Source organism: Durio zibethinus, chromosome 20 (genome assembly GCF_047325235.1).
Source record: "Durio zibethinus cultivar Kanyao isolate XHJ-2024 chromosome 20, ASM4732523v1, whole genome shotgun sequence".
Classification (NCBI taxonomy): domain Eukaryota; kingdom Viridiplantae; phylum Streptophyta; class Magnoliopsida; order Malvales; family Malvaceae; genus Durio; species Durio zibethinus.
The window spans coordinates 4,058,948-4,077,084 of record NC_143181.1 but is presented as its reverse complement, the minus strand read 5'-3'; the positions used below and the strand labels follow the sequence as shown (position 1 = coordinate 4,077,084).

Below are 18,137 nucleotides of genomic sequence, written 5' to 3'. Positions count from 1 at the left end.
CAATAATCAATAAAAATTGGTTCTGATGACCAGAAATCATAAAATTTACCAAGATATTTCCTAAAAGGAAGTAAACAAGACTAAGAACTAACCAAGAATTTCAAAACTAACACGGTCATAGAGATGGATTGGGCATAAATAATTAACACGAGATGGTGGCGACATTCTTTTCCAGCAGGAGCTCAGTGGTGGCAGCCCTTTGTAGACTTGACTCTCACATTTAATGGCAGTTTGGCTTCTAATCCAATTTTTAATAGGCATCACAGGTTGGAGCAATAGGCAAGTCGCTAATCAACCCAGGAGATAACAATCAATGGCTAACATCATCAGTGACACATTTAGCCATGCCTTGACAACTACTACTGGACTGGAGTCACTTTCAAGATGATTTCTTGATAATGACATAAACTAAACAGGAGAAATCTGCTTATCAGAATCTTGAAACATTTGCAAACTATACCAAAGATACAAATATGAACCTGATAAGCTGCTTTATCATTTTTCGATGACGAGGATTGAGATCCACATGAACCACTTGCACCAGTTTCCCTGTTTGAATTACCTTTTCGATGAATTCTAAGATTTAAACTTCCGTGCAGTATCTTAGATTCAACATCTTCCCTTTATCACCCGATATTGAAGTTTCAAAATCTAATCCCATCTCCTCATCATAATCAGAGTCTTCTCTTTCAGATCTTGGACAATCCTGGGAAGCATCATTGTTAGCTTCTGAGGGATAGACTATGCCACTCAAGGACAATACCCTTCCGGTTCGAGATTCAGACCTACATGCCCGTCACTTGCCATGTTATTTTTTTCATCCTCAACTAATTAAGGAAATGAAATTAAAATAAAAAAAAAAAGGATAAATGTTCAGCAAAAGTCCTAACCAATCCGAGAGATATTTATCCTTCACATTGTCAAGGAAACCATTACCACCCCGAGAGAGAGGAGTAGAAGGAAACTTAGCATAGGCAATAAACATACTGATTTCATATTCTCAAGTAAAAAATTATGAACATTAAGTATGCTACAAGTAAACTCGAATCTCAACAAAGTAAAGTTAATCCAAGAACAAAGACAAGGCTTAGAAACGAGGCGAGAGGGTCAATTGGACTGAGAAGAAACATCAGGGAGTTCAGTACTTCCTGTTATAAGAACACGGGATCTATCAACTAATGAACTAAACAGAGAAGAAAGGTTGGACCGGCACCAATGTTAACTCACAACAACCAAGACAATTTACTCAAACCCAACACCAGCTTTTAGTAGGAGTAAGATGACTAAGACTTCAATCGGTTCATGCAAAAAATAGGCCAATTCAGCAGCTTTTGCTCAATTTCTGGTGGAGTGAATTTCTCATCAGTACGAGTTAAGGGAACGACTCCCTGACCTGTGATTTACATATAAAGGATACGTCGGGTGTAAATACCCTCTTTAACTTTTATTCTGATGAACTGAATATCTTTCATAAGAAATCGTAGAAAGATGCGACGCTAAATCCGAATTGCCTTGCACGCGTGAATATGGGAAGACAATTAACTTTAAAGTTAAAGAGGTAAGACACTTCAATTGGACATACAAGGAGTTTTATGCTTACTTACAGGGAATTTCCATTTTATGCCTACTTAAAAGTAAGGAGAGAATTTCCAAAGCCGCATCAAGCGTTGGCATAAGTCCAGGTTGGTAACACCGGACGGTTCCCTGAAATAACGAAAGATTCTTGGGCTTCAATTCCCAAACTAAAACAAGCCCACTAAGTACTAATTCAATTGGCAATTGTTCTGCTTTTACCAAGATTTTGTTTCGTTTTTTTTTTTTTTTTTCTAAGCTTTAACCAAAATTTATAAAATCAGGCTTTGATCTCGTGTCAGGTAGATCAAAATTTAAATTTTTTTTATATAAATAGATTAGTAATAAAAATTATTATTATTTAAAAATGTATTTAATACATTATTTTTATAAATTTAAAAAGAATAATGCATTAATTAAATTTCTTTCTTTAAATATCATCTTAATTTCATTTTTTAGCAAACTATTAGTATTTTACGGAGATTTATAAAATATAAACAACATATTTCAAAAGATAAAAATGAAAAAAAAAAGGCCCTATTTTGTTCTTAAATGAGAAATTTCAATCTTGATGCACCATTGAGTCAAATCATAACTTTGTAATTTTTTTAAAAAAATTATTTATTTAAATTTAAAATATATTTATCAAAATAACAACCAATGTCTACCTTTAAAATTTACTCCTAAAATGAATTTTATTAGCAAAAAAATTGCACTATTTCTTTACTTATAAGCATAAAACATTAAATTATATAAATAATATCATTTTTAAACATTCAATTTTTTCATATACCGAATTTAAAATATTAAAATGATGATTTTTAATTTTTAAGAAAATCTAATAATTCGTATATTTATATCATGTAAAATACTGATAATTCATGTATTCATATTATGTGACATAAAAATACATATTATAATTTATCATACACAAATACAAAATATATTTTTTTATTTTATTAAATCTATATATACTAAAATTTTAAATCGTATTATTTTCATATATTTTTTATATCATTTTAATATTATATCATTATATTATATTTTAAATTATTAAATCTATTTTCAAATACATTAAAAGAAATTGTTAAAATTATATTACCAAATATGACATCAAAAATAATTAATTCAATAATAAGCATAAAAATGCCAAGGTGAGATCAAAACATTTTTTATTCTTTGAAAAATTGAGAATCTCTATTTCGCACCAACAGATTGACACGAGGGACCAACCTCTTTTAGGTGAATGTCCAGTTTCACGCACGCTCCCATCTTTTTCATTTTAAGTTAATAAATATAACCTTTTTTTTCGGTTAGTTTTTTTTTTTTTTAATCTACATTGAAATGAAAAAAGTTTGGAATCCCTTTTTTATATATTCGATGCATTTTCAATTTTTTTTAGATTTTATATTTTAGATAATATTATGATCCGAATACGATATAAAAATAATATAATTTAAAATTTTAATAAAAATTATATATATAAATATAACAAAATAAAATATATTTTATATTTTTATAAATTTTATGTAAAATATTATATAAATAATACACAAAATATTGACATTTTACACGAGAAAAATGTGAGATCTACTCTCCTCTTTCTTTATTTCCTCTCATCTGTCTATCACTACAACAGCATTTCAGGCTCAACCACTCCCCTTCTTTGACGCTATCATTCTACTTACTAGGAAACATGATAGCAATGATCACCTTGCAGGCCCCCTCCCATTCCCCCTTCTTCGTCCTTTCACCCTCCAATGCTATGCTATCACTTCGGAAAAGATTGACCAGTGGTTGGTCTCTACTTTTAACTGAATATATACATATATATATATTTCCTATTAGTATTAATCAGTGTTTTCTTTTTATGGTTTGATTTTGATTACATAACCCTAACGTGTTCATTGATGAGATCAATGAAAAAGATGTTGAGAGCGGTCTAAGAAAAATTAAGGAGAAAAAGAGAAGTTATTACTCTTTCCTTTTTCTAGTTTTCCAGTAGCAATGACTAGAGGGAAACTGGTAGATCCATTCTACTTCTTCCTGATCTAAATAATGGAACTTTAGTGGTCCCATCATCGAAACCATCAACTCCATGAAAATGGACAAGTTTGCACCATTTCTGTGGGGAGGGGCTAAGGGACTAGGAGCTAAGACATGGACATCTCATTCATAAATGCGTGCATGCAACGTAAATCCATAGGCATAGTCATAAAGACATGGATAATAACATCAAGCCAAACATCATTCATTACCATCAAACCACTACAATCACGAGTTTAACAAGGAAAAACACCATAGATAAACCCCATGATGGCAGCATACAAACACATAAGAAGTCTTTCCCACAATCAAATTAAAGTACCACGTAAATAAGGGGCAAAACAAAATAACACTACCCATCATACCAAACAGAGGAAAACATTAGCATGACAAACGCAGGCCAATGGGAGATGAGAGAGATGGTGTGATCTGGGGCCCTTCCAGCAAGTTGTTGCATGATGAAATGGGAGAAGGCTCTTTGCTCGTGCAATTTTCTACATCAAAGAAAAGGGAACCCACAAGGATAAAACCTTTGACAAGAATACAAAAAGGGGAGAAGAAAGTGAGGATTGGGACCCAAACACCTAAGGGGCGTGCTCTTAGCCCCTTTATGAGGGTCCCTTTAGAATAACCAGTCTTCTCATTCACACAGCCGACCCCTCATAGCACCGGTGTCAGTGTTACTCCCTCTAAACCCCAAGGCGTAGACTAATGATTCACCTTCCTTTGTTGGGACATAAATATACTGCACTATCACTGCTTTCTCTAGAAAATAGAGATATTTTAAGCCAAACCTACTGGTTTCCAACTCAAGTCATTGAAGAAAGACTTAAGAAGGGGGTTCAAGATCTCTCCACCATTATCTTCTGATTTTCAACTCCTTCGTTGGAAGACTCCAAATTATATGCAAATCCATGCTCGAATGTATATACTCTACTTATTTAACAAGCTTCACTAACAATGGCTAATAATTACAGATGCTACCACTAACACTACTAATAAGAACAGTTGCAACTCGGAGTATCAAGTCCCAGGGTTTTGGCTTTGAGTTTCAAGGATTTCAGGTAATCAATGGCTTCATCAAGAACCACAATTGCATCCTTGCCCTCTCCACCTGGAATTATGCTTTGCAAAACACTCAGCGTCTCACGGATTTTATCCTTTCTAATTCTCTTATTGCCTGAAGATGAATCCATACCACCAGACTGTCCAGACCCCATATTTTGGCCATTGGCAAAGCTGGAATCTGCATCATCCTCATACTCAGAACATCTGTGAGGATTTGCTGAACTAGCAGTGTCCACAAGCAATGGCACATAATTATTAAAGGCATCAAGCAGTTTTCGCTTTTTAGTTGGACCAGCAGTGCTAGCAACCTCTTCAGTGCCTTCCTCAAATTGCTCATTATGAGCTGTCATTGTACTAGGAGAATGACCCGTGCTTGTAACTTCTTCATCCTCAGTATAATCACTATCATCATCCGAGAAAAGCAAAGCATTGAGTTCTTCAGTGTCCTCACGCATTTCACTTTGCACATCAGTCCCATTGTCATCAACTACATCTGTAGATATTGGTCCAGAGTGAAGATTCGGGTTTATTTTAGCTATGGGATCTTCCCTATTGAAGTTACAAGCAGCAGGAGATTTTGGACCCCAAGAAGTCAGGCACTTAACAGGAGTCCCGAAAGCAGAACTAAAGATCAGGGTAGTTTGATGACCATATTGATCAAAAACAAGGAATCTCTTCTGACCACACCCAGACCCCACCACGGGGATAATATTTTCCGTATGATTTTCATGAGGGTTAGCTAGGAGTTGCTCTTTCAAGAAAGAGTTTGATGCGGGCGCTAAGACCTGTTGAAAACGGGGTAAACGATAAAACCAGCTATAAGGTTCATTAACTTGGCCAACCCGCAAGTGAGGGAATTCAGGATTTACATAAACTGGCAAAGTCCCAGTGGCTGAGACCATATTAATGCCCGAGTTTACGAATTGAGGATTATTACTTTGCTGCCCCAAAGGATGAGGAGCAGCCAAAGAATTCAAGTTGGGTGATTGCCAATTAAATTGCTGCTGAGAAAACCAGGATCCACAACCTTCTCCCATCCAACCAGAACAATCACCTACAAAAACATCAGAGCCAACTTGAAAAGGATATTCCAAAGAAAAATGTAGATATTCATAAAGCAAATTATTATCAACACATACCAGTAGTCGGATGCTGTAGAAGTAGATATAGCAGTATACTTGCAGTTTCTCTCAAAAACAAGGAAAAAAACTAAAAACTCCAGCTTAACTTGAACGCGGAAATTTAAAAGAAATCTACGTAACAGGCTTAAGCAGATGACGGAAATATTCGGCCTGGCAAAAACCCAAGAAAAGAAATTCAATAAAAGACTTTACATAAACGTTCTCACCAATCATCAATAACAAAAAAAATGAACAAGGAATCTCATATATTAAGAAAAGAAATGTAAACCAATGAAATACAAAACATCACCGAACATAAGGTATCTAATTCCTTCATAAAGACTCATAAAAGAATATTAGAAAGAAGGGAGAAATAAAGAAAGAAAAACAAACCTGGCAATCCTGAAGAGGTTGAAAGCATGCTATAACTCTAACTACAATGGTGGCACTCCCCGCAATAGCATTTTCGTACTTTAATGCCCGGAATCTTGTTTGGCTCGCTGCTTGGCACACCATAACTACGTCCCAACCCTTCAATATGGCACAAAAAAAGAGAATCTTCCGGACGACAGCTTATTCAAAACCCGTAATCCAGATCAAGAAAATTTGAATAACTACTACTACTACAAAAACTCTGCCTACCATCAAATGATAACTCTTGGATTAGAAATTTGAGAGATGGGTCTGAAGTTATTCAGCTAATCTGGCGAACATAACATGGAATGACAATGAAGAAAGTGGATCCCATTGAAGATAGAATAGTAAGACTACCGAGTTTAAAAAAAAGGAGGGGCCTTGGTGATAAGATTATGGAATTACAGAATGACTCTACAATACAAGTTCGAGGAGATAACTGTACGAAACACATCAACAGAAAGACTCAACCACCACCGCATGCTGTTCCTTTTTCACTGCAAATCGCCACGATTCACTATATTTGTAACAACCCCAAATCAACCTAGTCAAGAACCCTGCAATGGCCAACAGATTCGTTATTCACACATCAGATATATAATCTCTTAACTATAGTACTTAAAAATCTAATGCAAAACAAAAAAGGAAGAAGATTTGATATTTTAGCTTTGCAAAGGCATTCACGAGAGAGGTGAACAGGTAAATCAAGAGTCCATTTTCCTATGTACTGTAACTGTTGAGATTAATATATGAGCTTTTAAAACCTCGAGCATTAGATCTATTATGGGTTTCTTCTTTTTTGTGGTTTTACTTAAATTTTTCTCACTAACCAAAAATTTATTATTACATCAAATCTAATAAAATAAATTTTATGAAAAAAAAAAAGAAAACTAAGCTGTAAAATAGCATAAGGTATAAACTTTAACTCCAGTGAAAGAGGAAAATAAGCTAAAATCCCAGCAAGAAATCAAAGTCTTCTTACAAAAATCAACAAATTTAAACAGATTCAAGCAAACGACTTGAAAATGAAAAGCATCAAAGAAGCTGACAACTTACAGAAAAGAACAAAGGAAAGAAACCCAAATGCAAAATCACGAAAACGAAAAACCAACTGCTAATTGCTCCAATCCTTAAGCTCCAAAGTCCAAAGAGAGACTTTCAACCTTTTTTTTTTTGCAAAGACAGAAAAATTGGAATGACAGAAAAAGGGTCGAAATTTTATGGAATGCACGAAAGCTAAGATTAATACTAGATTATTATATAGAAAATTAAATTGACGAAAATATCCTTGAAACACCCATAAAAAGAAAGTTAATTAAAAAAATTAGAAATAAATTAGAAGAAAAAAAAAGTGATTAAAGCTTTAATACGTGCGTGCGTGACGGAACAATGATGAAGCACAGTTCGAGTCCGTGTGGCGGGTTTTGGTGTTGGGGCCCTTCCCGGTTGTTTTATCATTACCATTCCGGGTTCGGGTTTTGGGTTTTCTTTATCTTTCGGGTGCAATCTGTTCAAACTCGAACCAACTCGGGCATTTTATTTGTCCGGAGAATTTGGGATGCGATGCACCAGCACTATATCTCATGCTAGTCACGCCAAAAAACATAATACTTTGCCATGGAACCATATTTTGTTCAAAATGAAAACAAAATAAATAATCACATATATAGTACCCAAAAAAAATTAAAATATTTTGTTAGTAGTATATGAAAAATTTTTATAAATAAAAAAATAAATATTTGATAAATTTAAATTTTTTATCACATGTGATAATTATTTCATATGATACACATTATCAAAAAAAATTCGAATGTTACATCAATTTTAGATTAAAATATAATATATGAGTTTTAAGTAAGTTTATCTTAATTATTGATGTAATATCAACTTAAATATTGCCATGGTCCATATATTATGTGTGGTCCATGAAAATAAATTGTAAAGTGATATTTTGATTGTTGTATAAATTCACGAAATTGTGTTTCAACAACATTGGCTAGTGGCTACTTAATCTCATTATCAGTGTCATTATGTTGAAACTTTTACAACTTTTTTTATTTTCAAATACAATAATGAGTATTCATTATCAAATAAAGCCTCGAGCCATAGACATAAGGTTAGTTGTTTTGCATTGACAATTTGACATAGTCTCCCAAAAAAATTTTTTTTTGATTCAAATTAAATGGCCTATTAGCCTATCCACCAAGGAAAAAAATGGATGATTCTGTGTAACGCACCATCACATGATTTTCACTCTCTCTCTCTCCCTCTCTTTCTCTCTATGTATATAGGATTGGATTTGCTCCATTATTCACTTTCTAGTGGACCTTCTATTTAACATGGTAAAATCCAGCAGATCATTAATAATAAAAAAAAATCATAATTTTGAGGTAAAAAAATATAAATTTAAAAGAATTCATTATGCTATTTTTAAAATAAAATTATAAATATTATAAATTATAATCATAATTAAATATTATATTTATATAATCAATTGAATAATCAACTATAAAATCATCATAATTAAATTAAAATCACTTAATAATTAACTAACAAACCAAAACACACATATATATATATTGATATTTAAACTTAAAAAAAGAAATAAAAAAGGATTAAAAAATTATCACTAATTTAAATAACTAGATGTAATCTTAACTAATTCATTTTTTCTTATAATCATGGTTCTCTTCTCTTTTTTTTTTTTGTTTATGGGTTAATAAACTTGAATAAAATTATATTCTTTTGGTCCATTAAATAGGGAATAATGATGTGTTTTTTACATTTCTAAGTAACCGTCGCCAAAAATAATTGATTAACAATATTATATGATTAACAAATAAAATATGTTTTTTGAAATAAAAAGGGACCAAAAGTATATTTTGGAAAGCTTTAAGGGGAGGTTGGATTTTACCCTATTTTACATGTATATGGGGCAACTGATTTTCTCATTTAACCTAGCTAATAAAAAAAATTGACTGCCCAATGCTTGAAAATCTCCTATTCAAATGGTTAATTTGTTAAGAAAGCTCTAGAGTCAAAATGTTTTTTGTCTTGCTATTGCTAGCCGTTTTCATTATATGGCTTAGAAATTTGTTTTTTTTTTTTTTTTTCTCAATAACCAAACTTAAACAATTTTCCATGTTTTCTGCCACTAAAACTTGTTCAATCAAAGCCGACGAAATTGTCATTACCAAAGAAAGTGGGGTGATTAGTGATTACCACCGTTTTATATGCCAGGAAAATGTTACACGAAAGAGCTAAACATTAACTGACATTAGGATCTTTTTCATTTGTTTTTCGTTTTCTTTTCTATTTACCTTTTCCCAAACAAAGGAAATTTCATTTTGGAGTGGCCATATATACATATATATATATATATGTATATTAAAATGAAAGATATGGCAATTGGATTAGTAGTAGGGGGGAGAAAAAAAATTTAATTTAAAATTATATATTTTATTCAATTCGATTTTTTTATTTGATTTAAATTAAATTTAAATATTAAATATTTATATTAAGTTCGGATTAGGATGTAAAAATTTTTAAAAATCAAATCCAACCAATATATTTTTATTAGTTTTTATTTTTTAATTTTTTATAAAATAAAAGTAATTGTTTTATTTATAAATTTATTTAAATATACTAAAATTTTTTATTAAAATAATATATAAAAAATAATTTTTTAATTAATAAACCGAATTAAATTAATAAAATTTAATTCGAATTAAATTAATTTTTTAAAAAAATTAATTTAATTTTGAATCAAAATTTTAAAATTTATGATATCATACATTATCAAAAAATTTAAATCGAATTTAGTTGTGGATTCTCAAAAAAAAAAAAAAAATCCATGCTTAGAAAAGCTAAAAACAATACTTTAAAGGGTTATATACAATTGGAAGTTTGCTTAATTTCTTGATGGAAAATTGAGTAAGGGAGAAAGATTAATTATTTTATAAATATATAATATATTTTAAAAAAATTTAAAATTAATTTTAAAATATTAGAATACTAATATTTAGATATAAAAATAATTAAATGGGTGTGCTAAAGTTGAGCTCAAATTTAGTTTCTTTTTTGAAATGGAGGCCTAATAATTTTTATTGTAAGTTTTGAATATTGATTTTTTTTTGGTCTTCTCTTTAATTTACAGTCTAATTAAGGTCAAAATTATCCGCTTATAACAGTAAAGTAATTATCATTTTAACTTTGATACTATTGCACAAATGAGATTAATAATTCCTCTTTCCCACCTAAGAATCATGAGATGGGTCGTACCCTTTGTGAATAACACCGGTTCTTTTGGATTTTTGGTATAAGTTGCATTATTAGTAACTGGACCAATCAAGTTGCTTCAACACTTGGTTATAATTGAAGTTAGTTCAATCAAGAAAGTGCTAGTCATTATCAAAAGAGACCCTTTTTTTTTTTTTTGGGTTCCGCCATAAACAAACCAAATTACTTTGTTTGGTTCTTTTTTTTTTTTTTTTTTCTTGTTTATGGCATGAGGGAAATTTGTGCTCTTTATCATGTCGAAAGCATTGAAAATAGTACTGTGGATATTTGATTTAATAATAAATATATGTAATTTTATTTATTTTTACTTTTTTAAATTTTATTTACTTAATTCACATATAAATATATTTTGCGCCTTGATTAGAAATAAATTGAAGTTTTAAACTTAGATATATTATACTAATTAAGCAGCTAACAGTGAAATAAAGCCTTGGTTAGTCAAGACATGAACCGAACTAAACAGAGCTCTCTGGCCACAAAGTTTGAATTCTTTGGCGACCAAAACAAAATGCAAAAAAAAAAAAAAAAATTATGGCTATTAAATGTTAATTCTATCAGTCGACACAGAAAAATTATTAAAAGAAAAAGGACAAAGTAGTCATTTCCTATCCCGAAATAAAATGTCGAAAATTTAAAAAATTTCATGTTTTTAACCTCGAGAAATTAAAATAAATAAAGGCAAGAAAATCTTGACATCCGACACCAAAATCTTTAGTACAGTAAGGAGCAGGAGACTTTTAAGAGGAAAGAAAAAGTCTCCCACGCCCACGCGACGCACGAACCTTTCACTTGACACGCCGTTGCATCTTTTCCCAACATACCCACGCTCCTTCGCTTGCGTACCTACGATCACCTCACCTCCATGCCGCACGATTGGTAGCGTTGACACGTGGAAGAATCATGGAGGTGAGTCTCGAAATACAGCAAAAAAATATAAAACTAGAGAAATAAAATATTTAATAAATAATTTATTCTGTATCAATAACAATAATTTAAAAATAAATAACAAAACATCAATCAAGTAAAATTTTAATTAATTTATTTGGTGTCACTAATTTTAAGACACGGTTTTGATTTGTTGGGTCAAAGTATTATTAAATGGCCTACCATGCACGCGAGGGGTTAGGGTGACATGCGGGTGTACGGAGAGAATTAGGAGGAGTGGGTTTGGAGTGGAGTTACGGATGACTAACACGTGAAGTTTGATTGGGTCTTCTGTGGACCGCCAAAATCAGCGGCTTCCGCGAACGCGGAGCCGCCAGTGGCGTGCTTTCTGGTTTTTCTTAACTGTAAGTTTTTTATTTATTTAAAATAGTGTTTGTCAGGGATGTTCATTCTAAAAATTATAATCCTATATATATATATATAGTAATCAGGTGATTAAATTTGTTAAATATTTATAGATTTTAAACGATGATGATTTTAATCATTAAAAATGATTAGATCATTGTCATGATTTAATTCTTATTTAAAAGTATAAAAAAAATTTATCATTAAAATAAAATGATATATAAAATTAATAATAATCAATATTAATTATTTAATATGTTATTTATAAAATTGATTTCTCTTAAATTATAATTATTTTATATTATAAATTATATATTTTTAAATTAATATTTATTATAATAAGTTTAAAAATAATGTATGTATTTTTTATTTTTTTAATATTTTATGTATAATATAATGTCTTTGTTTTTTATTATGATTTTAATAAATTAATTTTATTTTTTAATTCAAATATTTTTTACATAATTTATATTATAAAAATCAGTTTACTTAATAAATAAATAAATATATAATATTTATTGCAAAACAAATAAATTATTATTATATTTTATGAATTATTATCTTTAAGTAGCATTTAAATTATTAACTTGTTTAATTATTAAAAACATAGTTATTTTTATACATTTAAATAAAATAATATTTATTGACAAGAAGGAGGTTCTAAAAGTTAAGGTTTCAGGTTCAAGTCCTATTGTATGTGAGTTTAATTGTTTAATTAAATGATAATTTATTAGTTAATTATTCAATAATTAGTTTATTATTCATAATGTAATAGTTGATTATATGAATATAATACTTGATTATGAGTATAATTTAAAAAATAATAAAATAATATTTAATTTTTAGTAATATTAAATAAAGTGATTTTTAATTCTTATGAATTAATAATTATTAATTAAATAAAATAGCTTTAAATCATTAATGATAAAATTATCTTAATAATTACATTACCATAATAATTTTGAAAATAATATCAAATTATTTAAATTCTTTTTCTCAAAGTTTTTTTTGTAGTGTTTTTTTGATGATTCCCTGTAGTGATAAGCTTTGTGATTTCATTATTTACCTTTTACCCCTTTATATTCCTTTAAATGTTGTTTTTGCCCCAACTTTATATATCAATTTTCAAAATTCTTATTATTTAATAATCCTTTTGTTTGTACCGAGCTCCGATATTAGAGTGATCTTGGAAAGATAAAAAAAAAAGGGTTAAAAGTAAAGACAAAGAATATTCTCTATATTTGCACCGATACGTAAGTCAGAATAGGTGAGATCGAAATGAAAGTAATAAAGAAAAATAAGAATAGTATGAATTTGCCTTAACGGTGTCTGGACCTTTATATTTATAGATAAGTAATAGGGGATTATAAGAAGATAACAATGATAGTGTTGAGCTGATGTGGCACTGGATGTGTCAAACCAACCTAACATGTCAGGTCAGTACAAATGTATGAATTACCCCTGATTATCTACTGAAGGCTTCTAACAAGGAAAAAGATTACTATGCCCTTTTGACCACTAAATGCCCTTAATATTCTGTCCTTCCATTAAACAGTCTGACTAGATGTATGATTGATACACTCCATATAGATCAGGTAGGCAATGGAAGATAATGTAAAACTTGGTTTTTGGAAGCCAACGTCGTGAAGGAAATTAGTATTGAGAGATAAAGAGCCTTAAGTTATGGTCTAACCTGGTAAATATCTAATATTGCACCTATATTTTGGGTTGAGTGTATAGCCGGCTTGAAGGTGGTTGAGTTGTTACTTATTCAGAATGGTCTGAGATTAATGGAGTTCGTCTAGCTAATGTGAGACTTATGTTTTATTTCAATAGTTTGGATTCAAGTCTCCACTTTGAACTCTAGTGACGGACTGGGTATTCGATCTGTCCCGTAAGGATGCTTAGTTTGGTTGATTTGACTTGAGATTCGTATGATCTGGTTGATCTGACGACATTAAATGAAAAGAGGTAGTATAAGTGAGAAAGTTAAAAGAAGGAAGACAAAAAGGCATTATCCCATTTTTGCTCTGACATGTGGCGTGGTCTATACTATTAATCTGATCTATAACACAACTATATAAAAGGTTATTGAGCTTCATTTTTCACCTTTCTTCTTTCTTTACTTTCAATCCAGTCTAAAGTTTTTTATTTCAAAAGCTTTTCGACCTTAAAGTTTTTTTTCTACTTTCTTTAGTACGTATTTTTAATCATGTCTTCTAGTATAAGTTTTAGGAAAACTAAAATTTTAGGGTAAAACCTGGAAAAGGTCAGTTCAGGCAAGACAATGATGATCTGATTTCACCATTCATCAAGGACTGTAATTATGAAAAAATGATTTTCTGGTTCAACCCGATGTCTAAGGAAAGATAATGACAAAACAAAGAAAATGCTTAGTTAAGAAGAGAATAGGTTTTGAGCATAAAGGAATTGTGTGCTCAAATAAATATTAATTTACAAAATCCATCACATTTTTTCTTCTCTCAAGTCAATCTATCTTCTATGGCTAACCTTCTTTCATCTTCGGTATTCCCCCTTTTAAGGTTCATTTCATCAATTTTCTTTTACTTCTATTTTTTTCCTATTAATGCTCTTGTCATCACTTTTATTTCTCTTTAATTAGTTCTTGTTGAGATCACTTCCTCTTTCAAAAGGTTTTTACCATGTTCTTCTTCTCACGAAGTTGAGTTGCTCTTAGCCATAGTTTAATTTTGAAATCTTGCTCCTATTCAGGGGTCATAGTCTTCTAGCAGTGAAGATTCTGGTGATGAAAAGTGTTACAGAGAAAAATAAGAGGAATGGAGTATCTCGACTGAAAAAAATAATTGTGAGAAAGAGAATGCTATGGAGCAAGATGAACTAGTTGATGTCCTTATTTATACTCTCTGTGACCTCGGTATGATCCTTAAAGATATGATGAGTGAACTAAAAGGTAAGGTAAATCTTGAAGATTGTCATAACTTACGTTTAGCTTATCACATTCGCACTCTAGCGATAACTTTCTTTTTTTCAAATAGGGGTATAATATAATAATACTGAACTCCTCAGACAAGGTCACTGATAAACTGAAACCACGTCGATTTTATGTATATTAGGATTTTTTTGTGGCCAATATGAGGTTTTCACTTTATTCTTTGTTTGTTTTAATTTTTAATTTTTATAATTTGATTGTCACTCAGCTCACTCCTAACTCTATATGGTACATAGTTACTTTCATCATTCTTTGTTAATATCTAAACATTTTACTTTCTCTCTTTTTATTCAAGGAATTTTTTTTATTAAAATGTACCCTAATGATAAGATGTGGTATTATGTAATAGCTCAACCAAATAAAAAATTATTTATCGATTGTCCGAGCTCAATAAAGAACTGAAAATTACTTTTTTTTTACCTCTAAAAATAACAAATAAATAAAAATAGTATGATCGAGGTAAAAAACGTTGCTGAGGTTGAGGCGTGGAAAATAATAAATGTGCCTAACATTTTATGGATGCACCGGTGGCTTTCTTCATATTGGGTTTATTAGATTGGGATAAAATAATAGAGTACACCTCTAAGGGGAACTCATTATTGATACCCATAAGCTGACATCCCTAAAAGTAATAAACGAGATGAAATACTAAGATAAGTTTAAAGTAATCTTGTAGGATTTTATTTTAACCTGATTTTTATCTAACTTTAGCTTAGTTTTACAAAGATGTCTATTAATAATGACTTTAGCTTTGCTTTGTACTACCATGCCCCTAAATTCAAAAGAAGCTAAAAAAATTCAGTTTAAACCCCAAGTGAAATGTTCTTAAACCCCGAATGAAATGTTCTCAAACAATCAGAAAGATGAAAGTCAAGGTTGATTGGGATCTCTCTTTAGCATAAGCATCTTTTTCTACTAAAAAACCAATGATGGTGGTTCTTTTTCCACCTTAGAGAACCTCGAAGCCAAGGTGTTAAAACCCAGCTCAGAAAAGATCTTTACAAGGTTGGAGTATGCTTTTACCGATGATTCTACCAAAAATCTTAATGGGTGAAGAGGTTTTGTAAGGTCGTGGTCTCTCTTTTTGGTAAGTATTACTTGACTTCGACTCAATTTTATCATTGTCTTTCATTTTGCTAAGTCTAAGTTTGATCTATGCAATCCAACAAAAATTCCTAGCTAAGCCTCTGAACAATACCAGTTAAGTCTTTTACTATGCTTACCTTACAATGGCCCACTTGTTGAAGGTCGAAAAGGATATGATTGTATTGGTTAAGAAGTATAAAAAAAGCTCGAATGCTCTAGGCTATATTAGGTCTAGCCTTAGTGTATCCCATAAAAAAGAGGCTAAGCAAAGGAAAAAGAATGATGAGCTGACAGTAAAATTGGAGGTCATCCTTATGGATAAAGCCTCGATCAAGTCTATAAGGGAGTAAATCAAGCTCAAGCCCAATAATACTTTGGATAAGATAATGAGGCTAAAGTTTGTGCTGAAAGGTAAAGAGAGAGAATGAGAAGATCTAAAGAATGAATTTATCTAGTTAAAAGTATAGTTCTCTAGGAAAAATATGCTCGATGCCTTTAACGTGACCAAATATAACGTGTAATTTAAGTTTTCTCACCTCAACCTCGATCTCTCTGATTTAATATCAATAATATCATATCGAGGCCTCATATAAATCAGCCAGAGAAAAAAGAAAAAGAGAAAGAAAGAGATGATGATGAAACTATAAGCGTCGAGCTTGAGATAGCTCTAGGGCTCGAGCATTAGGTAGAGGAGGCTGTGAAGGATGAGGTTGTTGCTACAGCTGTTGCTATGTTGTTAACACATGATTCTTTTTTGTTTTTAACTTTTTGTTTTGAAATTTTGTTAATGTATGAGGTCAGTTTTTGTAATAACTTTGAATAAGAATGACTTGTTTGACAAATCATTTGTTAACATCTTTTGTACTTGATAGAAAACCAAATAGAAATTTTTGTTCAATTCAGTCAAAGCATTAGCTCAGCTCTGTTATTATAATTTTTTTATTCACATAAGTTTAATCATGATTAATTAAAAAAGTTTGAGCTGGATTAAATGAACTGAGGATTACTCGAATTAAATTAACTTAAGAATCCATCTAAGTTTTAGGTAGAATGATGTTAGATCGATTTGGTGTGAGCTCATTGAGTGTAATTTAATTTTTGTATTCAAGTGTAAAGTATAAGTGTGAGCTTAGTTTAGACCGAGCTATTAATAATAGACTTTTAAGTTATTCACATTTCACGTCTTTAGAATGACATTGCTATTCATATCTTATAGTTTGTAGGTCACGTCATGGACGATCTCCTTAACTTTATATGTTCATCCCCAGGTTAGGACTAATTTACCACCTCGGTTATCTATTCTTAAGGTTTCAACTTTCTTAAGTATCAGGTCACTTTTCTTGATGTGTTACGTTGAACCTTTTTATTATAATAACTAGACACCCTTTGCTGATACAGTGTTATCCATGTTAGGGCTATGTCTCTTTATTCTTCGATGAGGTTTAGGTGGACCCTAAGAGCTTTCTCATTTTTTTTTTAACCTTAATTTGATCCCCAAGCTCAAAAGGTTGATTTCAACATATACCATGACCTCTATTCTAAATGTCAGATGAAATGAGGTTTTACCTGTTGATACCTTTGTGGTCATCCTCAGCTCTCATAGCACCATTGATAGCTCATTGGCCCACTTTTCTTTTATTGCATCTAGCTTTTTCTTTAAGACTTTTAATATTGTTTTGTTCGTTGTTTCGATCTGTCCATTAGACTAAAGGTGGACGATCGACGTTAATCGTAGGTTGATGTGAAGATTTAAACACCACTCTTTAAACTTTGGATTTTCAAATTATTTACTATTTTTTATTATTATGGATCGAGATAAGCCAAATCTAAAGACTATATTCTTCTACATAAATTTTTTCACTTGAGTCTCTAAAGTAGAAGCCAAGGCTTCAGCTTCAAGCTATTTCATGAAGTAATCTATTGCTACTAAGATAAATTTCTTTTGACTTATGGTTGAGGTGAATAATCCAATGACATCTTTTTCTTACTACATGAAGGACCATATACTGATGATATAAGTGAGCTTGATCGAGAAAAGATATTACACATGAGCAAACCTTTGACACTTAACACATCTCTTTACTAGTTCAATTGCATCCCTTCTAATAATGGGTTAATAATAGCTTTTATCTAAGCATTATATAGGCTAATGGTTGAGGTTCAATGTGGCTTTCACATATTCTTTTATGGATTTCTCATAGGATGTAGTCTACTTCTTCCTCGTAAACACATCTTAAATAGGATAGACTAAATAATCTTTTGTATAATTT

At 30.8% G+C, this 18,137-nt stretch overlaps 1 protein-coding gene across 2 annotated transcripts; it reads right to left on the bottom strand.

Annotated features, from left to right (window-relative positions):
• Window positions 1-3,802: 3,802 nt before the first annotated feature.
• On the bottom strand, window positions 3,803-7,452 carry LOC111315547 (transcription factor bHLH143-like). Of its 2 annotated transcripts, XM_089749302.1 has the most exons (3): window positions 7,278-7,452; window positions 6,200-6,778; window positions 3,803-5,767 (listed from the first exon to the last, which is right to left on the bottom strand). In XM_089749302.1, exons 2-3 carry the CDS (start codon window positions 6,321-6,323, stop codon window positions 4,614-4,616), a joined length of 1,278 nt encoding a protein of 425 aa, XP_089605428.1. In that variant the 5' UTR covers window positions 6,324-6,778; window positions 7,278-7,452; the 3' UTR covers window positions 3,803-4,613. The 2 variants fall into 2 exon arrangements, with proteins under 2 accessions (XP_089605428.1, XP_089605427.1); XM_089749301.1 differs by lacking the exons at window positions 6,200-6,778; window positions 7,278-7,452 and adding an exon at window positions 5,826-5,978 and having other exon boundaries at window positions 3,803-5,740.
• Between the last annotated feature and the right edge of the window lie 10,685 nt (window positions 7,453-18,137).